We start from the raw sequence: 23324 nt of genomic DNA, 5'->3' as shown, positions 1-23324 counted from the left end.
TCCTCCTTTTTTACTTACCACCACTGTATTTCTAAATTCCTTTATTTCTTCCTCACACAACTCTCCTTCCTTCCCTTAAGTTGTTGTCTATTCTTTTGGGGGTTGTTTTTCCACTATTAATCCTTACTTGGTGGTTGCATTCAGGATTAAATCAAACTGATTTTAACATGACAAGAGCAAGCCATAGACATCTAAGAGGCTCCCCCTGCTCAGACATAGCACTCTGTCCTCACCACTTCACTTCTAAGGCTTTTCATGTTACTCTGCGTGTCTTTTGGTGTCTCTGTGGTTGTTTTTTTTTTTCTCCTTTATTGCTTTATTAGTATAAATTTTCCTAATTCTGCGTTATTTATTTTTTCTTCCTGGTTTCCGTATTACACGTTTCTCTATTTGTCATTTGGGTCATCTTTTCTTGGGCACTTTCTACTCACTGCCATGCATTTTGAATGGGTGGCTACTTAGGACTTCTTAGGTTTCCCTTTCATGAATTTTCCCCTTCTCTGTTTCTTTTTGTGCTTAAAGCAGGCAGTGAAAATCTTTCTGTGTCTTGGAAAGAACCAGTCCCCAAAGATCCTTGCCTTTCCCAGAAACAGGGATTGCAGCTAGAGTGTGGAAGGTTGATGGTACCTCTGGTGGGTCCTCTGTGTGATCTGTCACAGTATCCTCCAGGCTCAGCCCTCACTGTCCCCAAATGACAGCAACAGATAAGGACTGTCCCAAAACAGCCTCCCTTGATAATATGCACATGTGCTGTTCTGTTCTTTCTGTCCAGTTTAAAGAAAAATCCTTCCTGTAACAAACTTAGCACCTGAACAGGGTCAATGCAGCTTAGGAGGTAGTATACCAGATTTTTCCAAAAATTGAACAGTGGGCAGAACCAGTCTGCTGCACTGGCTAAGAGATACAATATACATATACTGTTATATCTGAGTGGATGTTTGTGTATTTGGGGGTGTGTACAAGTTTTGATGGCATATACTATTTATTTAACAGGCCATAACTGCTCTGAAGAAGCCATTACAGTCAGTTATGTGTATCTGAACTTAAGCATTTATTGAAAAGTGCTTTTCTTGATATGGTATATGGAGTCACTGAGTTCTACGATACAAATCCTTTGCACTGTCCTTAGTTAACAAACCACTGAAGCAGTCATCTGCTCTCAGCTAGTCTCTGTGCTATGCATATAAGTTGTCATAGGAACTGCTTTTAAAGTTGCAGAGGAGAAAAATTACCATGAAGCAACAAATTCTAAGCATCAATAATATGAGCATCAGCTCCTTTCTGATTAGATATGGGTCTTAGGTTATTTTTTAATTTTTCCTTAAAATAATTATAATAATGCTTTTGGGTTTTTTGAAACAAAAAAAAATCCATAAACAGTTAATTTTTAGTGACTTAACACTGATAAAGTTTGTAGCTCTTTTTCTAAATCAAGGAAGGTCTTCTGGTTTGGTTTTAATGAAAGAAATACAAGGAGTAATTTATATTTACTATTTTATATAATTTTGGAGTAGTTTCTCTACATTCCCAACCCCAAGGATCTCCCAGGACTTAAGTAGCACAGTTTAGCAGTGTGTACACTTCCTTCTGGTGGCTTCCAAGCTGCTTCTTTTCTTTCAGTAATGCTTCATCCTGCAGCATTAATCTGCATGATTCTCCTAGACCATGGTCATCAGGGACACTGAAGACTGTTGCTTTTTTTAATCTTCACACTTGTGATCAAAGGCGTACTTTTTTACTGTAGCCTTTCTTATGAACAATAGGGTTTTAAAATAATTTTGTTTTCTCTGTGTATAAATGTTCAGGCACCATTGATACGGGCACTAAAGTACATATCTTCTTTCAGTCACAGAAGTTTTCTTATAAAACTGGAGTTTCAGCAACAATCTTTGAAACAAATTATTTCCCATACCCGGAATACAGTTAACCTTTTTCAGAGCAGCCTATAGGGTGCTGTGTTTTGAATCTGTGGCTAAAACTGTTGATAACATATCAATGACCCGCCACCAACGTTTGGGGGGGCCAACTCACGTAAGAGTCAGACTATGGGAAAGTCCATCCATCTTAGACAGAACTGAAAATCTGTTGCCATAGAATAATAAACAGTGTGTGACTTGAGTGATCTCAATGCTGCATGTCAAATATTAAATATGTTCGAGGAACCTGTGTTTATAGCTTTCTCCTATTACAGACTACATGATCACTCCTAGATGTGTTTGCTGTGGAGACCTGAGTGATTTGCTACTTAATATCAGCTTTTTCTCTCTTGTTTTTAGCCCCTTGTGAAGCCAACACATTCTTTTGCCACAGTAATATGTGTATTAATAATACATTGGTCTGCAATGGACTCCAGAACTGTGTGTATCCTTGGGATGAAAATCACTGCAAAGGTAAGGTGTAGAATTGGAAATGTCAAGTCATTTAGACTGCATGGAATACAGCATATTACCCTTAGTTTCTTGTTAAGTACATGCCAGATGGGTCAAAGCTCAGGAAGAATAATTCAGGGAGAGTACACATCAAGCAATAGACAAAAGAAAAGCTGTAAAAATACCAATGGATTTTACGTTCAGTGTTTGCATTTGTTTTGCTTGGTGTTGATTGGTGTTGGTTATGTCCTTCTGGCTGGTTATGGCCTTCTGGGGGGCTTTCTGAGCACTTGGTCTCTGTTTCCCATACAATCTAAAATGTAATTAAAAGTAATATTTTGGTTCCTTTGTCATAGTTACCTTTGTAGTTGAGTAACATATGGGTAGCAGGTGTCTTTTAGCTGCATGCCATGCTCATAATAGCCCAGGTGGGCTAAAAAGACAAGGTGAAGTGGAATTAACACTGTGAGAAAGCAACCAAATCTACCAATAATCAAGTGAAATTGAAGAGCAAGGAACAAGCACAGGAAATCAGGCATAATGTCTATTTCATAGGTAGGGACTGATGTTCCCAACCAGGTGGTGACAATCGTTTCTAAATATTGCTCTGTGTTTCTGGGAAAAAAAATAAAATAGCGTCTGTGTTGTCTTCAGAGAAAAGAGTTTAACTAACTTACACTGCAGGCTAGGGAGACAGTTTTCTTCCCTCCCCCCTCCCGCAACTGCAGATTTGTTCCTGGAAACATGGGATATGCCAAATTTAGGAACCAATCAAGTAAAAAAATCAGAATGAGATGGATTAGCAGTCAGCTCATAAGTCTGCTGAAGCCTGTAAAATCCTGACAAGCAGTGCAATAGGGTAAAACACAAATGAAAACATACTTCAAAAGAACACAGCAAAAGTGTGGCATGGAATAATATTCTTCAAAGAAACTAAACATACAATTGGGAAATAATTATCTGTTCTCTACTTGTTCAGCACAGAGGAAAACAGAAAACCTTCTCCACTCTTTAATTTCCAGAATGATTTCCATCTTTCATTTGCCAAGTATCTTTTTATGGGTTTATTTATCCTCTCTTGTTTTCCTGACTAGAAAAAGGAGGTTTGCTGATTCCAGCAAAAAAGTTGTTTGCTGTTGTGTTGCTTTTTCTAACTCTGCTGCTTCCCCGGAGCCTGTGTCAGTCAGTTAGAGAACCCCCAGGTGAATCTACAAGAGTAGGCAACGGGGAGTACTGAAAAGTTCATTTTTGATATCGAGGAGATTATGAAGAGATGGACATTGTTGTTTTGGTGCCAATAACTTTCATTCCAAAGGCTTTTTATTAAGTTGTTTGATATGTTTTAGGTTGCCAGGAGAAGTTACACTAAACTGGGTGTTGAAACTTAATCACAGTTGTCGAGTCTTGCTATGCCTGTGACAGACTGATGCGAATGCTTTCAGCTTGGATTTCTACAAGGCTCAGTCACCGTCTCATGTGTCTGCAGCCATCTGAAAGCAAATCACAGAGAAACATACACAACAGTAGGGTGAAACTATTTTTCCTTTTTACTATTTTACTGCATATTTTCTGTTTTTCTCCATTCACAATGCTGAATTTGCTGGCTGACTTCCTAGAGGCCCCTGATTAAAGGATAGTAGGTAGGATCAGGTTTTGGACTTTTATGGGTGTTTAGGAAAGTTGTGGTAATTAATAGGTCAGGGAAAAAAGAAATAACTTGCACTTTTTTTTTTTTCCCTTTCTGAAACCTCAATTTGAATAACTTTTCTATTTTCTCCTGTTTGTAATTTTCATTGGTACTGTCAACAGTCCCAGTCAACTCACAAATATTAGGACTTCACTAAAGTTCCCAATGCAAAGAATTTCTTTTTAAAACCTGAAAGTCTTGCCCTTTCATTGGTCCTAATGTCCTAGTTGCATATATTTACTGGAAGAGACAGAAAATAATGAAGAGAACATCTGTAACAGTCTTGGGGGCTTTAGCAGGCAAATGGAGTTCAGAGGTGACACTAAAGCCATCTGCTTGTTACGGTGGTTGCTTTTTATAAAAAATGTAAATAATCCTTTCATCTTATTAAGCTTGTAATATATGCTGAATAAATCACTTTCCAAACGAATAGGCACACAGAGGACTTGTGTGTTGTTTATTTGGCTTTCACGAATACCTGATTTCTTTGTTTTTATTTTTTGTCAGTGAGATTAAGTGAACTCAGACGCAGACTAGGTTCAGCTTTGCAGTAATCTGTGAACCCATCATCATTTGTTCTTGAACTGCAATTAATGCTGTGCTTTTTTTTTTTTTCTCCTGTCACACAGAAAAAAGAAAAGCTAACCTATTGGACCAACTTACCAATACCAGTGGGACTATAATTGGGGTGACTTCTTGCATTGTGATCATCCTCATTGTTATCTCTGTTATAGTACAGATCAAGCAGCCTCGTAAAAAATTTGTCCAAAGGAAAACAGACTTTGATCAAACAGTGTTCCAGGAGGTGTTTGAGCCTCCTCATTATGAGTTATGCACCCTCAGAGGGACAGGGACTACAGCTGACCTTGCTGATGTTGCAGATGACTTTGAAAATTATCATAAACTGCGGAGATCATCTTCAAAATGCATTCATGACCATCACTGTGGATCACAAGTGTCTAGCATTAAGGGCAGCCGTAGTAACCTCAGCACAAGAGATGCTTCTGTCTTGACAGAAATACAACCCCAGCCTGTAAAACCACTCATTCAGCCCATGAACAGGAGAAATATCCTTGTCATGAAGCATAGCTACTCACAAGATGCTGCAGATGCGTGTGAGATAGACGAAATTGAAGAGGTACCAACCACAAGTCACAGGCTGTCGAGACATGATAAAGCTGTTCAGCGGTCAGTATCAATAGATTTTTGATGAAGACTATTGTGTAAGGACTTGATTGCCCAACCATATTCACTCTTTATTCAGTAAAGACATATTTTCTTTCTTCTTTATTTATTGTTTAAATTTCTGTTTCCTGATAGCACATACCATTATATTATCTCTCTCTTCCTGTCTTTCTTTTTTCTCATCTCTGCTTCTGTTTCCTGAAGGATTCTGTATCTCAGTTTTACCTTTCTACTTTATATCTTTCTTTTTCTTTTACTATTTTACACATACCCACATGCATACACACAGAGGTCAACAGAGAACAGGTACAATTTTTAAAAACCAAAGAAGATTTTGTATGAATCTAGTTTTTGAAAGAGCCACATGCATGTGGTTTCCTTGTAACTGAGGTGGCCTTGAGTATTATCCACTGTTGGACTAGCATCTCTAAATCAATACATCAATAAATAAAAAATACATGTGTCCACTTTGATGCATGGCACAATAATGAGAAACATAATCCTGGGGTAAGAAAACCCATTTCCTCATGAAACATTATCTTTTATATAATGAATGACAGTATTTGCAGAACTTTACTGTATCTGTTCCATTATTAACCACAGTATCTTGGATTGTCATATTAACATATATATATATTTATTAGAATATGAGACAGCATAGTGAATAGAGAATACTTGCATATTTACATACAAGAATGTAGTTAAGAGGAATCTTTCTAATTAATAAAAAAGTAAAGTCAAGCATGATATTTTTAATAAAAGAGCTATTTCTACTGTATATTGCACTTTGAATGACTGTAAATATGAATGATTAAAAGTTTACAAGTAAAAGAAAAAGAAAATCAGAAACATTTATGAACCATTTATTTGAAAAAATACCCACAGAAACTTTTTATATATATTTGTGTTTTCTCTTGCATGCATTATTTATACACCTCTTGTGACTGTTTACATGCCCTCCATATTTTCTTTGCACGTTAAGGCATTTCTGTCTCTTAAAAAAAATAAGTTATTTGATTATTTTAATCTAATTGCATGCCAATGTAAATTACTTCATGAATATTGATCAGATTATCATGGCATACTGTTTATTAAGTATCTATATGCATATATTTCTTTTTTTCTATGCAAACATTATTATTTTGAATGAAATAGCCATAACATTCCAGGTTCTGCCTCATTGGGTCTCTAAGCAAACATGAGTCTGAGTACAACACAACTAGGGTCTAAGAGACAGACTGGAGGTAAGTAAATATACCTATACAACAATTGAACCATCTATTGCTTTCCATTTTATTTGTTACATTGCTAAAATGCATGTTGGTTCTCAAGTTATATGTCACCTTGTATGGAGAGAGACAGGTTTGAATACTGAGAAAAATTAAATACAGATGACCACTTTAGCTTTGTAAACTCAGCAAAATCTAATAATTCCTTATTATTGACACCAATATAATCATCCCCTAGCTTAATATAATTTTCATTCCAAACACATCAAAAAGACAAATGCTTTGCATGGCTCTGCTGTTTCACTTATTTTTTTATTTATGAAAATAAAATTTAGAGTCCCAGCATGTGAAATAATATGTAAAATTTGGCAATCTAACCCAAGTCAGGAAGATGTGGAACTATCTGTTTTCTGTTCGTTTTATTCTTTCAGCCTTGTGAAGTGTTGAGGGAAGGGTATGTGGTAGTACTGATAAATTTGGAGATTCTGTAGCACTAATGTTAATGTTTGCAAATTAAACTTCCTTTTTTGAGTCTTTTCCTAGGCTTTTCATTTTGTATAATTTGTTACCATCATTCTCAATAAACATAATCTCAGATGTTTATAATGAAATTATAGATAGCTGTTAGTCTGACAATTTATGTATGTCTATGTGTATATATATAAACATAGACATGTATATACATGTTTATATGTATATATATGTATACAGCAATTTTACTGGGCAAGAATCCATTAATGCTTTTTTGCTTCTAGGTAGTTTAGGTAAATATTTGTCTGTATTTTTCCTCATAGAGAGAATATATTTTAACTTTGGTTTGCTTTCAGACAACTATTCATGCAGTCATGCAAACGCTGAACAGAAAAACCTATAGTGAATCATTTCAGCTGGTACAGAAAGTGGACATGTTTCTAATTTCATTTCATTGCCTTTATCCAAACCTAAGAAGTACAGGCACATCTTACTTCCTTAACAAGATATTCCCATTGCACAATAATGTTTCTTTTGTAATTTGCTAGCCACCAAGTGCTCCTTAGTTTTTAAATACATTTGGAGATTTGCTGCAAACTTGAAGAAGAAATTAGCTCCTAACTGAGACAGTCTTTTTTTTTTTTAATCTTAGTTTTATTTCAGTTGATATGTTTTATGTCTGTTATTTACTTGTATGTTGTGTGATATGTGGAAGAAGATTTACATTGAACTTTTGTTATATGTACGTTGTTTTCATTATATAGACTGCTTGAGAATAGTGCGCTCCTGGGTGATTTTGAACATGCTACAATGAAATGTGAAACTATCGTCCTTGGAAACACCAGCTAGAGGTTTTATGGACTCTCTGACCAGCTATTCTCATATCATGACAAAATTCAGCAAACAGTGTTGAGTAAAATTACTAGAAGGCAATAAGACTTTGGTTATTATGCTTATTGGTCATTTCTCTTTTTCTTTTTCTCTCCTCTTTTTGTTGCAAGTTAAATTCCCAATTTCAGGAACAGTTTATTGAAATCAGGTATTTAGCCATTCATAATCACTTCAATAGAAATGTCTGTTGGATAAGCATCTAGCAATATGACTGAATTTGACATTGAGAAAATAATCTGCATGTATGTTACTGAATATTTGAGTTGGAAAAAATCCCTTTATTAGATACATTGTAAAAAGCATGCATTCACAATTATTGCTGTTACTGTTCCATTTCTGTGTCATATGCTTGCTACTTGTAACTTTTTATATAAAGATACATAAAACAATGTATAATAATTTCTTACCTTGAGTTTAATGGCAATGTTTTCTTTTACCAAATTTTCAAATCTTGTGTAATTCGGGAGATTAAACTCAAAATGTAGCTTCTAGGAACTTGAAACCCAGATACATCAGAGAATCAGCTGTCTCTCGTCCCTCACTTATTGAAAAGCAAAACACATTAATATCTCAAGATTTAAATGTATTCATAATACATAAAGTTGATCACCTAATTTCAGTTAAAAGGTTTGTGATAACCTTTTTGTTCAATTCTGAACTCTTACCTAATTTATTTCCATGATAAGTATTAGGAAGTTTGCTTCAGTGTAGCAGGTTTTTATCAGTTATACAAATGTTATGGTTGGGATCCAATTTTAGAGATACAGGTATAAACCACTTCCTTATGCAAGATAAAATGATATTCATAATTCAAGATATAAGCATTAGTAACCAACACCAAAATCAGACCTGGTAGGTTAAGTTATTAAGGAATTACTGTAGATTGGAAAGCCACAATTATGGAAAGTTGAAACCGCCCTCATTTAAGAACTCAGTAACTATGTGTAAAATTATAGTTTTGTTATCTATTTAAAGTATTATGTTCCAAATTCTGTTTCAAAACAAATCCCAGTTCCTTCTTAAACATATCGTGTCATTCGTGGTCATTAGGTTTTTCTGTATAAAAAAAATTTGCTAGTTTTATTGAAAAAGCTGGAAGAATTCCATGGATATTCCCAAAGTATAGATGTCAAAAGAGAAAACCTGAAAGACTGACATAAAAAATAAACTGATCTGTATAAGCTATTTAAATATATAATACATAATTTACATAATTAAAAATACAGGAAATCTGTTTTCTACAAAGCAATTTCTACAAATATGATTTAGGAATCACATGAGAAGAAGGAGGGTTTCAGATATTTTGCCTCCCTTTTTGTACGCTATATTTGCAATGTATTTTACATAGTTTGATTTTACCTTGATTAATTTGTTTGTTATCATATATTAGCTGCGAAAAGTCGTCTTTCCTCCTCTACAGTCATTGAGAGTCATTGAGTCATCTCTCAGTAACATGGATTTTTAGCATGCACTGATAGTTCATTTCCAGCTCAGTATCTCTTTCCAAGTTCATATACCTTATCACTCTTTTTTTCCTTAATCTTTCTAAGTAAGTCCTATCTCATAATCCTTTTTTAAGTATATTTTGTTAAGATATTTGCCTCATCTGTGCTTAAAATTGATGCATATACATGCATCCATTATAAAATCAAGGAAGAATGAAATACTTGCTGAAAGAATGCATATACATGCACACACATCTATCTATATTTATAAACATTTGCTGATGGAGATAGTGTATAAACAAATATATAAGGAGAAATCTAAATATGAGAATTTAGCCTTGAATTAATTATATTGGTCACCTAGAAAAATGCTGAAGCCTTGAATTTCGAAGTTACTATATATTTAAGTGCCTAAATCCCACTGAAACATGGAGTTGGTCTAATCCCTCCTAGACATGCACACAATGAAATCAATTTTATGATTTTTCCAGTGAAGCAAGTGTTGACTGAGGCAACTGAATTGGAGAAGACATGGGCATTAATAATTATGTTGCATGCACATCCTTGCTTTCTGAAAAAAAAACCCAACTTGTTTGTGTCAGGGAAAATGAGTAAGAAACATAAAAACCTGTGTAAATAGAGCAGGTCAAGCAAAGTGAAAATGGTAATGCTTACTTGATCTTGAAAACGCCTTTAGAAACATGTTGTCTAATAACTAGGTATACCCTTAAACAAAAATACCATTGTAAGTGACAAAATATGTGTATATTGAGGGAACAAGGTCACATTATAAAATTATCTATTAAAAAAACCTAAACAACAATAAATTCAAACCCAAAGTAAACATTATAATTTAAATATTTAATTTTAAGTAATTATATTCTGTATATAGTCAGTGTAAATAATACCCTAGTCCTCTATACTGCAAACAGTAAAGATAACTTTTGTTTGGTATCACACAATAGTAGGATATATTAATGTAATCTATAAAACTCAAAATAATAAAATAAAAGGGGTTGTTGCTGAAAATAAACAGTTTGCCTTTCCTATGAGTATTTTTTATTATTATGAAGCCACCTTTTTAAAATCAGAAGACAGTTCAAGCAAGCTAGTTCAAACAGACAAGCTAGTTCGAGCAACTTCGAGTTCATGCAAGTTCAATTAGCTATGAAGCGAATGCTCAAAACTGGTATTTCACCACATACAATAAGTGAAATTTAACCTATTCTGTTACATCTTTTCCATTTTACAGAAAGAAAGTTTGGCTTGCTAAATTACCAGCTGATCTGATAGTGTTAGCTTCATGCATTTTGTATCATGTTTGCCTTAAGCTAAATTAAGATTGGTAGTTACTAGACGATTTTGGTTTGATTGGTGCAATGTGTGTGATGTATAGCCATGTTGACAGTATGCTTATTTCTTTTAAAGATGAGTTTTTGTTATCACAGTGCATTGCCACATTGTTCATAGTTTCACTTTTTTCTTTTATCTCCCATGGATGTAGTGTTATGTATATGCTTTTCTTTTTAGATGACAGTGGGAACAACCACTCCCAAACATTTTTCTCTGCTCCAGGAAGTACGGCCTTTTCAGATTATGAAGTCTTCTCTGCAGTATCTTTTAAAAATCTCTAGGAAGTCCATTTTGTAAACCATTACAGCGTAAACCCTTTCTATCTTCCTGATTCTAAAAACAGCTTCAAGGAAAAAAAAAAAAAAAAAGGCTCTGAGAAATGTTACTACCTTATTCTTCTATTTTTGTCCATTTTTATGCTGGAGATATTCTCTTGAACCTAGCAATGATGTAACCAATGAAAGTGAATACGGGAAAGTAGCAAGGTTTCCTGCTCAAAAGAAATTGCTAGCACCCAAAAAAAAAAAAGGCAGACAAAGAAAACAAACGGAGAAATGTATGCTAATTAGAAGAAGAGTATGAAGGATTGTTGCTCACAGCCATTCACAAATTTACAGACATATTTAGGACAGACAAATTCCTTAGACACCAAATAAAAATGTACTGTACATACGCAACTTGAAAAGACAGCTGTAATATTTGTGCTTTATAGAACACTGTCCTACAAAAAAGAAGTTGGCCTTTTGTGTTTTCTTGTCTTCTACTTTATGTGCAATCTCCCTGCTACCACAAATATATTCCAGCTGAGGAAGCACAGCTGAAGAGCTAAGTGATACAAAGGATGAAAACTGTACCATTCAAAACTCTTTTTAACACAGAAGTCCGTATCTGATCTGGAAGTTTCTTATCCCTTTACTCCAGACTCAATATTTGATGGGAAGTCCTGGACTCATGGCTCCACTGTTCTTCCTCATCATTACCTTAACATCATCTCTCTTTACTCTTCTATGATCATTTTACATATTTATCATTGCTGCCTTTCATTTCTGTCTACAGTGAGTTCAGCTCTGTTCCCTTGTCTCCTCCAAATTCACTGTAAATGCTGAAATCCTATCAGCTTATGGACCTTGTGTTACCCTTGCATCCACCTGGCTCTTCCCCATCTATCACTTCAGAGCCATCTTAACCTTACCTTGGCTATAAACAGCAAAACAAAAACATGTCATCACAGCATGTCTTAATTATCTTTAACTTATGCAGCACAACAAATGCTATGAAGATGCATTGACTGGAGTGTGGGCTTATTGGGGATACTGGAGTTGTATTTTAATGACTGTGCATCTATGTTGTCTGGGCCGTCTACCTGTGGGTTGGCATGCCTGCTCCTGCTATAGTCATACCTCAATGTGCCACAAAGAGAAACTTACCTTCACCCCTTTTCTATTCCCAGTGATGCCTGCAGCATTGTCAAACCAAGTTTTGTTTCAAGCACTTCTATGTGTTTTTCTATACTGTATTTGTATTAGTATGTCACTCCACACAACATAAATCCCTGTGCTAGCCTCCCTCACATGCCTATTAAAACACATTTGAGCTGCATAGCCTGGCAAACACCTGCCAGTGGCGTGGCAGAGCTATCATCAGCAAGGTAAGAACATCACCTACCAGGAGAAGCAGAAGTTGCTGCTTCCCTCCGTTTTCTTTCCCAGGAAAAGGAGTCATGCTGATCCTCAATCTCCCAACAAGGTCTATGGGAAAAAAGGGAAGCTGCTATCCCCTTCAAGCAACAAACCATAACTAGGAGTAGAGAGACAATCTAAGCAGCCCATGATAAAACTCAGAAAGAACAAGATTGCTCAGATTTCATTACTGAAGTAACAGGCCTGACCAACACCCTGCAGCAGCATTGCATCTCTTCTTTCTCAAAAAAGGAAGACTGAAGTGCACATCTTCGTTATCCCAGGGAGCAGGATACCACAACTGTGAGTACCAATTTTGTTTAGGGCTCTGGAAGAATTTACCAGCTCCTTGCATAAATGTAGGCAGACAAGGACTTACTGGGCCTATAGGGGCAGTCTTGTGCTGCTACATGCGGTGAACAGCTCTGCGATATCTAGTTACTTAGAACTTTTAAGTTTGCCATTCTTCAGTCTGTCCTCCTCAGCTCCAGTGAGAGACATAGTAAATCCACTCAACTATTTCTAAAATGGTGGGTTTGTTGCAAAGTGGTTACTTGGCATTTAATTTAGTGGGATCTGAAAGGCATCTATTGTAAAAAAATAAATAACTGGGGGCTTTTCACAGATCCTAGATATATCTGGTTAAATGAACACGGACCTGTTAGAGTGAGTCCAGAGGAGGGCCATGAAGATGATCAGAGGGCTGGAGCACCTCTCCTATGAAGACAGGCTGAGAGAGTTGGGATTGTTCAGCCTGGAGAAGGGAAGGCTCCAGGGAGACCTTATGGCAGCCTAACAGTACCTAAAGGGGGCCTACAGAATCAGAGAATGGTAGGGGTTGGAAGGGACCTCTAGAGATCATCTAGAGCAGCCCCCCTGCCAGAGCAGGGTCACCTACAGCAGGTTGCACAGGAACGCATCCAGGCAGATTTTGAATATCTCCAGAGACAGGAAAGATGGGAAGGGAGCAATAGGATGAGGGGTAAGAGTTTTAAACTGACAGTGTGTAGATTTAGGTTAGATATTAGGAAGAAATTCTTTCCTGTGAGGGTGGGGAGGCAGTGGAACAGGTTGCCCAGAGAAGCTGTGGATGCCCCATCCCTGGAAGTGTTCAAGGCCAGGCTGGATGGGGCTTTGTGCAACCTGGTCTAGTGGAAGGTGTCCCTGCCCATGGCAGGGAGGTTGGACTAATTGACCTTTTAGGTCCCTTCCAATTCTAACTATTCTATGATTCTATGATTCTATGATCAACTGCATGAGCAAATGAAGACATCTTTAATCTGAAGTTTTGCTAATAAAACTGCATTCATTCAGCCTGATTCATGCTGTAGTCGCAACATCCCTCTAGATCATGCTTTTTTCTGAGTTTAGCCAAAATTTTAATTAGGAAAAAACAGTGTGCTGAAAGAAAATGGCTTTCACTGTCTTTAGTGAAGCACAGAATACAATTTACATTGGGGAAGGAGAACTTCATTCCACATTTCTTGCTTAGCACTAGAGGAGTTTTCAACATCAATGAAAATATAGGTGAGCTGCTATTTCCCTTTGACAAATCAGTGATTCAAAGCAAACTTAATGCTCTATACTTAGATTTTAACATGTAAGTTAAAAAAGGAAGTAAAACAATGAAAGAGAATGCCAGATATCTAAAGTAAGCATATTTCCCCGCTGATGAATGCAATATTTTTAACAGTTAGAAGACTAACAGCTGAATACATGGTTACTATACAAACCCAATCCTAACCCTCATTTTTGTGACAAATTTCGTATCACAAAATGGAGTTCAGCTGAGGAATATGAATGATTTTATGTATGTATACCCGTTTAAAATTATAAATTTAACATTTGAACAAGGAGCTGATATTCTTTATTTTGGCACAGACATTTTAAATACAACTGATTTTGCTGGACAGAAGGAATTATTGTTGTCTATTTTTCAGAGCCAAGTCCCTGCATTTTGATTTTTCCTTGCCAAATGGAAGAAATTTTTAATGCCTTTACAACTTTTTAGCTCCCACATTCTACTGACTGTTTTGGTGTAGAAAACACCCATGGGGTGGTTTTGTTTGATATTCTGAGTGTATCTGGCACCTCTTTAGTAATGAAACAGTACATTACAGCTTTGCCTGCAGGAGGAATTTCTTCAACTGTTACCTAAGTTGCATGGCAAAGATCCAGGCCCAGAGACTTTTGCTGTCATTTGAGAGTAACTTTAGTGACATAAAGGATCCTGTTAACTTTCACTGTGTTGGTGGAAAGTCTTCACCAGTCCAGGCAAATATTGAGAGTTAGTTAGCTAATAATAACTAAAACCTTAAATTACTAGAAATAATACGAATATGTCATCTCCATTTGTTAATATCAGCATCACGTTGGTGACTGAAAAAGAGAGCAATATTAACATGGAAAACTTTCAGTTCATAGCAGAAGGGAGCAAAGATGATGCAACATTATTATTATATATGCTAGGGTTTTCAGGTCTGTGATTCTTCTCCTTAAATTCAGATAGAATTCTTAGTTTTACTCCTCCTCCCCCTTTTGTAATGGAAAATTTGTACTCTGTATATGTTTATTGGATGAAAATCTCTGACAATTCAGTATCTTAGTGGGGACTCATAAAGAAAAAATATATGCTATGATAACATATAATATACAGCTTTTTTAAAAAAGGTTATCAGATGTCATTAGAGTTAAGCTGAATCACTTAATGGGCTGTTGGAAATTGATTAGATCAAAGATGCATAAAATTAAAAATAGGAAAGTACTCTGGAATCTCTGCATGATTTTAGTTGTCTATGATTTTATTATTCAACTGGCTTTGATCAAAAGGTAGAAATCTCAACAGGCATAAACTTTTATGGAAATCTCAACAGGGACATAAACTTTATATAGCACAAAGTTTTAAACACACATCTGTTTGGAGTATATGGAGAAATGAAAGGGAACATTCAGGAACTTTTTTAATGGTTTGAGAAAATGAGTTGTTCTTCTATTTTGGAATTAGTCAGACTGACTTTGCACAGGCTCCTTTCTGTAGCACCTGTGCATTAAAACATTTTAATAGGAGGTATAAAATGCAATCTTTAAGAAGCAAGAAAAGTACATCATGGTAGTGAGTGTTTAGAAGTATGGTCTGCAATTCTGAACCTAGTAAATACTACCCTGCAAGGGTAAATAAATACTGCAAAACTTAACGTCACCTTTTGATTTCCTTACTATAAGGCATATGATTTCAAGATGCTACATACCAAGGGGGTAACATCAAATGAAGACACAAGGAAACTTCATTTCTTACTGAGGCTCCTGTCTAGTTCCTGAGTCAGGGTCTTGTCATTCAGTCTGTGAGGTCATCTGTTGCTGATGACACTAAATGCGCTGATTATTCATAGGTGATGCTCTTCATGACAGACCTGTTATTTTTGTTAGCACTGCAGCTAACACCACCTCCAGCTATGATGGTAATAACAGAAGTTAGTGGGTGGTGGACAACTTCATCTAGTTAAGCCTTAACTATATATGTATATTGTCTGTATCTATCTATATTTTAGCAGTCAAAGTAGAAATAACAGGATAGTTAATTTAATTTAAAATATATTCTATCACTCTGGATTTTCACAGGCATGTTCATTGATAAACACCTATCTGAAACATTTCTTGTTGAACGTCATCGCTCAAGTGACGCTGAGCTTGAGCATGAGGGTCTGAAAATCTAAATTATTGTATAACCCACCCCTCACCTCCCCCAACATTTATTAACATTTCAAAGCTCTCCAAGCTTCTCAGGAACTGTTATCCAGTTTGGAGCTGACTTTTGTCAGCGATGAGTACCAGCTGGGGCAGAAGAAAGAAGAAAATCTTTGCATTTGAAGATTGCTAATATATTTTCTCAGTGTGAAGAACAACTTGAGTACTATAGCCACATGGATGCTTCTACTGTTAGGGGAGAAAAAAACCTAAAGGTCCAACGAGCTAGGTTTATGCCATAGCTGTATTTTCGCCATGTGAAAACAGTCCTTATTATCCTCAATTTCAAAGTATGTACAAGAGAAAGTGGAAAGCAAAGAAGGCTGCTAAGAAAACAAACAAACAAACATCCCAAACCGCAGCAGTGGTAAGTAAATAAATCTTTGTATAGTTGTGCATAAAATTAATGTACAGCATACCATGGGGTGGAGCCACTTCTGTTCCTTTTGGACAATTTGCAGATTTTCTAATGAGTTTATGGCGTTTGTTTTTAGACATGGATCAAGCATTGTCTGCTAACATTTTGGTTATGTTTGCTTCATCGAGTTCTAAGAATTACAACCTCTATACATTCCTAAATACTTTTGAAAGCTGTTAGCCAGACACTTCCAACACCTTCCTCTACTCTACGTATTTTATAGATCATTTAGAAACAGGAACTACACTATGGAACTCCTGTTGAGCCTAGTAAAACATTGCATAGCTATGGCATCTAGCCAGTACTGTAATCGTAGTGCATTGTTTGAAGGGGAAAAATGTAGTGATGTAATATAAGGTCACATTCAAGGACCCAGTCCTGGAAAAGGACCTTTTAGAGAAAAGGCAGTGCAGAGTTATTTCTGAGGAGCTTGAAATTTTCTTTTTTCATATGCTGATGTCTAAAATGATAACAAGCTTTGTGAAGGAGAAAGGGAGAACAAAAGTATAATCCAGATATTTTTTTACTTTCATGATAATAGTAATGCTTATCTCTAGATCTGCTGCTTGAGTGATGTATTGTTTGGGGAGAATTCTGCACTGATACAGCCTTTTGATCATAACATGTAATGCTGATGCCTATGCGAGCCTCCCCAAAGCTTGTTATTGAAGTTTCATAAAATTCATAAATCCAAAAAACATGATATGAGAATATTACATTTTGCCTTTGCTGTTTTCAGCAGGAAATACATTCTAGATTAAAAATTTGCAGGAAGCTCAAGTTTGAACAGAAGTCATGAATTCCTCCCTTCCCCCCAGTCATGCAGACAGTGCGTTTAACACAGACTACTTTGTAAAAATATGGTGCATATGCTGACATGTGCAATCAATATTCTAATATGGCATGCTTTCCATCACTTAGTATGTATATGGCCCAGGTACGTGGATACTCCATTATGAACACAAGAGCTTATATGTCCCCAGACAGCAATAAGCAGTCATCAGATTTCCGAAAACTGCAAATGTGCCCAAGGTAATGCTGCAAATATTGTATTGCACAATGGAGTTGGACGGAGAAATACAAAGGAAGGTTTTAATCCATTTCCAGAACATTTCATGCTTGGCATTACAAAATGTATTTCAATTGCTATAATGATGAACATAAATTAAATAAGATTTATCAGTTCTCTTTCTGAAGATGCAGGTAGTGTTTTATTCTGGGACAAAAAAATGATGTAGCTAAAATGTCATAATACTTAGAAAACATCTGTTCTACCAGATTATGACTAAAAAAACTCCACACTTTCTTTATTTGTGTTTTGGTATTGCTTTTTATGTCTTTCAATCACTGAACCTTAAAAGCTGTTAGTCAAAGGTACGTAATGTCTCAAAACTGAGTCTTACTTCAAGAAGATCTTGGATGGGTTGGACCCTTACTGGGATAAGTACAGCAGGAGCCAAAGGGAACAATGGGTACTTGGCATTTCCCCAAGCTTGTGCCACTTCAGGGAGAGTAGGGAAGGAAACAGCCTTGTCTGAAAAACTTCTAGAGGTTGGTTGCACTCCTTAACCCTATTGTAGCTCCGAGACCAAAGCACCATAAATAAAGTCCCTCTTCTGTAAAAGTACCTCTTTTGCCACCATCAAAAAGAATATGAGGCAGATTCAAGCTGTTTGACATTCTTCTAATTTATTACTAGGTGATTGTTCATCTGCATTAATTTTCATGCAATAGAATTGCTGTCTCCTTCTGAACGTGATCCTGGAGGTCTGAAATTTAGTCTCCCATGTAAAAGAAAGACTGGGTCAAGGAGTTGGGCTCTTCCTCACTCCTTTCCTTTCACTTTCTCTCTTGTTGTCATGAATGGTTTTCTTTAAATAGAAAAGGAATAGCTCTCATGAGAGTAATACAACAGAGAACCATGCAAGAACTGTTAGACTGTTGCACTTGCAGGTGATTAGTTTTAGAATAATTAATTTCCATTAAGTTATTTGAATTCAAAGCTTTAGGTAACACTGTCTGAAACCTTCCTGTTGAAGAGAGCCTCTGATATTGCATCTGTATTTCCATGTTTCAGTTCTGCTATTCCAGTAGAATTTGGACACTCCTGCTTCTGAGGTTTGGAAGAAAATCCTTACAAAAGAGGGGCTGCTGCCCAACAGATGCCTCAGCCAAATTTCCCTTCCTCCCAGCTCAGTCACTCTCACAGATGACCAAGGTCAGCAAGGTAGCAGCAACCAGTAGCAGCTGGAGAAATGAGACCCTGAGGTGTGGTTGGCAAAGGGAAACTGAGGTCTTTTCCTGGTCTATTATTACTGCTCTTTCACCAGTAACTACTGATAAGTTGTCTTGCATCCACTAAAAGAGAGTGAAGGTTTCTTTGGGCAACTAGTACATACATCCCATGTGTGAACTCACACCTTGTGTGAACTTACAGCAAATGCTGACTGACAGAGGGGACTGTAAGTACAATGTGCCTTTTTCTCTCAACTAATTCTGCATTATTTTTTTTTTCTCAGAGAAAGGTTCAAAATTTGTTGTGTTTAAATAGAACTACCTTATCAGCAAGGTGATAAGACACCTCAGGTTTCAGTGCAGGACAGGTTTTAGACACTTGAGTATGGCAGACAGTTTCTATCAGAAAACTCAGTGTCCAGCATTGTTGTTTCAATGAATTCATAGTCAAAGTTACTTTCCTCATGAGTACTTATTTCTTTTGATCCAGGTCAAAACAAACTCAATTACCTGCCTCTGTGACAAATTTCATTAAATCTTATTTCTTTCTGCTAGAATGAGAAGATGAAGGGAAGAACGTAACATATTTTACCTGAAGTCAGTTCCTAATTCAATTAGAGCTTCATCTTGGCCCCATTGAACTCACTGGGCTTTTTGCCACTGACTTTAATAAGGTTAGAATCAGACTCATAACACTCAGTTTCTTATTTCTTCCAGAAAACCAATTAAAATATTAAATATCTCAGATTGAATGCTTCCTTCTCATCTACCTGTCCCTTGATATTGTGTTATTGCTTTTTCTTCTGTCCTTCATTAAGTTTTAATTAAGAGTTCCTTTGTATGTAAGTACAGGGAGGCTGTTTTATTTTAAAACTTTTCAGGATACGCTTCGGTTTTGATGGTTTCTAAAGAGAGAAAAAATATGAACATGATTTTTTTCTAGTGGAGGCCTTATCTATCAAATGTGCTTGCCTGAGGATGAATTGGGAAATGAGATGACGAATAAGGGATATGAGAGCAAGCACGCATATCCTCTCCTCTTTTAATTAAAAAAAGAATACATTTGATTAATAAGAAACCTGGTTCTAATCAAGGCTCTCCAGAGAAGATAAACCTCCTTTCTATTTCATAGAACGTCCATTGTAAAAACAAGATTAGTATTACTGATAGTTGGTTTCATTTCTGAAGCCTCATTACATTCTTATCCATTCATTCTTCTTTTTAAACCTGTCAGATCAGTGCTTGTTATTTTACATTAGTGACACCTAAAAGTAATGTCTTTTGATCCAATTTGTGGCATTGGTTGATATAACTGACAATAGAGGTGAAAAGAATGTGATGCCAGAGACTATAGATTCAGATAAGAGCGTAAAAGAAGAGATGTGGGCAAAGTAACACCTCTAAAAACATACTTGAATGCTGGTATGTTCTTCCATGAGGAAGGAAGGTATTTACTTGAGTAGTGGAGAGAAGAAGGGAAAGAGAAAGGGAGTAATTTGGCTGGATTTTCGTACAGATTTGTTCTAGTGACCATGTACTTGTTGGTTTGCAGTGTATGTACCAGTAATACTGCCTGGCTAATACTTGAATGAATGTATATTGCCCCCTTTCAGGCACATATCTGAAAATCATAACTTTGGTCTAAGCGAAGACTTTGCACTATAGCTACTGACTTAGGCCTTATGTGCAAGGCCAAAAAGTTATTAATTATCTCTCTTCTGTGCAGGTACACACAGCATATTGGTATATGAAAGATGATAATTCAGGGCATTTGTAGGGCATGTGAAATTAATGAAAAATTAAATTTTGATTTGGATTTAATAACTGTAAGGGGATAGAAAAGGAGAAAGTAAAATCCCATCAAATCCACTGACTTGCCCGGTCAGTAAGAAGTTATTTCTAATGGTGTGCAATGTAATTAAGTCTGCTGACTCTTTTTATTCTAAAAACCTAAATTACACAGTCTAAAGTGTTAGATGCATGATAGTGATTCCCACTCCTTGTACAAATTAAACTGTTGGCTGCTTACAAGGTTTTCTAACAACAAAACTGCCTTGTGAATTCATTATAGCCTTGTTCATCGATTTCCCTAGATCTCTAGGGAGATTACAGACTGATCTGAAATTTATGTCTCAGATGTGTAATGAAAGAGTTAGAACCGCTGAAAACAATCTATTTAATATACAAATACTTTTGTCTAATTGTTGACTTTAAAACTAGCTTAAACAATGTATTGAATGTCACCATAGCATTAACTTTTCCCTCTGATGAGGGTGTTTGAGCATTGTCCTGCGTGCTTTGCGTTCCTTGCTGTAGATGCAGTAAGTGCAAGAAATAATTTTTCTCAATACAGCGTTATGCTGTGATATCCTCCCCAGAAAAGCATTTTATCTTGACTAATACTTTTTTCTTCTGTCTGAAAATCAATGGGGAATGTTTTCTATGCATTGTACATCCTGGACAACTGCCAGGGTTTGAATTTTGGCCAGTGTCACTGTGAGACTCTAAGGGCAGAAATTTAATATTTGTTTAGTTAAATGACATGGGAGCCATTGATCAAGATGTTATTTATAATCCAATGATCCAGGCTAATTTTAGTAGCCAAGCTATATATGCCTCAAGCAAGCGGTTGCTAAAACTTGCTTAAAGAGCTTTGATTTCTATTGATCTTGCTGATTATAGCCATACCTTTCATCTGGAAAGTGATAAATGGAGATCCTTGGATAAATTGAAAACCACATCAAAGCAACTTAATGCCTTTTATTTAAACAAAGAGATGTGAAACTTCATTTTGTCTATATGTGGGCTTCAGCCCACGTCATATAAACTGCATGAATTTTCTTCTTTTTTCACCTGATCCAGGTAGTAGGATGCTTTCATTTTCTCCATCAAGTTTAAGAGACTACAGTTTGAATGAAACAGTACTGACTAGATGTCAGTTTAAACAAGAATGAAGGGATGGAAAAAGATATTGAGTCAAACCGAAAACAGGTCTTGTACTTCATTTGTTCAACAGGCTTGCAACTGGGTTAGCTTTTGTGTTACTAAATACTAGATTCTACGTATCTGGCCAGAACTTGTTAGATGAAGAAGAAAAAGAAATAAAAATAAATGTCATACACATTTATCTCAAATCAGGTATTCCTTGATGTCACTCATGACTATGTGACTTTTAAATGTGATTAAAGTTATGCTGTACAGCAAGGCAAATTTTCCTTTGCCAGAAGCTGTCAAGCTTTGTAAAATGACATAAATTTATTTAGCAGCACAATAATCACGTGATCTTTTTTTTTATTAATTCAACAAGGAAAAGCAAGAGATCCAAACCACAGCATTTTATTATAGTATTCAGGTGTTTTGCACAGAAATACATGAGTCTGAGGTGATTCATACCACAGATTCAAACCTGTGTTTTTTCCATATTTTGGTAGAGTCCTTGGAGGAGCAAGTTTGTACTTATGCATATGCAAAATAAATCTATTACTCTAGAAAACTGGCATATTTTGATTTAGATATTTAAGATCTGTTCCTTTATATCTAAAATTAATTAGTATAAATGTTATCAGCAGGCTTTGAGTTGCTTAAAACTAAATCTGAGTGGTCTAATAGTATTACAGAAATGACCCTGGTAAAAAATCTGAAATAAAAGTGAAGGCAAAAACAGTTCTTGAGCTCAAAACTTAGCTTAAATTGATCTATTTCATTTAGTGGGAGGATGGTGACATGCCTGCAAGCATTTACAGATCAGTGAATGTGCTGATCTCTTAATGAAAAATCCTATTGAAATTATGGTAAAATTACATTGATTTTTTTTTAAATGTTAGAATATAACTTTAGAAAGATCTTTATTATAAAGTGCATGGCAGCCTGCATGTTATTTTTTAGTGGAACAATTAGTTATCAATTACAAAATGAAAATACTTCAACTTTGGAGCCATTCTTGTCAGTATGAATAACCAAGGGAACACAGTAATTACTTTTAATGGCAATTTAATGAAATGTGAGCAATGGATAATGCTAGAGATCTTTTAGAATGGCTGATCTCTCTAGTGGTTTATCAGAAATACAAATTCTAAGCTGTAAAAGCACAAACTATATTTGTTTCAAATTTTTATTTTATATAAAACTGATTGTATTACAGATATATATTTATATCTCATTTAATGACACTATAGTAATTCTATCCATTTATTATCTGTCTGTCAAAGTTTGTGCTAATATAACATTCACAATTCACATCAGCATGTTCTGAGAACTTAAGGGTGTTATTACGATTTATAATGTTAATATCTTTCTGCCACTTTTCATTATTTATGAATTGATTAAGATCTGTTGTGCAAACTGAGAAAACAGTTTGAGAAACTTTGTATCTCACCTTCTCTGTTAGTTTAAAAAGAAATACAACCAAACACCTTATATAGTTAACTGTGCTATAGTCTTTTAATTTGTCCTGTGTAGTCAGGCTCTACACTGATATCTCCAAAAGCATCAGCACATCTGTCCATTGATCATATCAGAGCCTACACTGTGTTTCTGAAGTGTGCACTGAACAATTTGTAGTGTGCACTGCTCAGTGCACTGAAGTGTGCACTGAACAAATGAATATATTTCTTTGGCT

The 23324-nt window shown here is 35.8% G+C and overlaps 1 protein-coding gene across 1 annotated transcript in view; it reads left to right on the top strand.

Moving 5' to 3' along the window:
• The window catches only part of NETO1 (neuropilin and tolloid like 1), a 67517-nt gene extending 61046 nt beyond the window's left edge, over window positions 1–6471 (top strand). Inside the window, exons 8-10 of the mRNA XM_054191911.1 lie at window positions 2277–2390; window positions 4686–5244; window positions 6411–6471. Coding sequence (XP_054047886.1) covers window positions 2277–2390; window positions 4686–5244; window positions 6411–6471 — 734 coding nt within the window. The remainder of the gene's footprint in view (window positions 1–2276; window positions 2391–4685; window positions 5245–6410) is intronic.
• Window positions 6472–23324: the final 16853 nt, after the last annotated feature.

This window comes from Rissa tridactyla, chromosome 2 (assembly GCF_028500815.1).
Source record: "Rissa tridactyla isolate bRisTri1 chromosome 2, bRisTri1.patW.cur.20221130, whole genome shotgun sequence".
Taxonomy (NCBI): domain Eukaryota; kingdom Metazoa; phylum Chordata; class Aves; order Charadriiformes; family Laridae; genus Rissa; species Rissa tridactyla.
The sequence above is the reverse complement of the archived record's forward strand: the minus strand, read 5'-3'. Positions and strand labels throughout refer to the sequence as shown.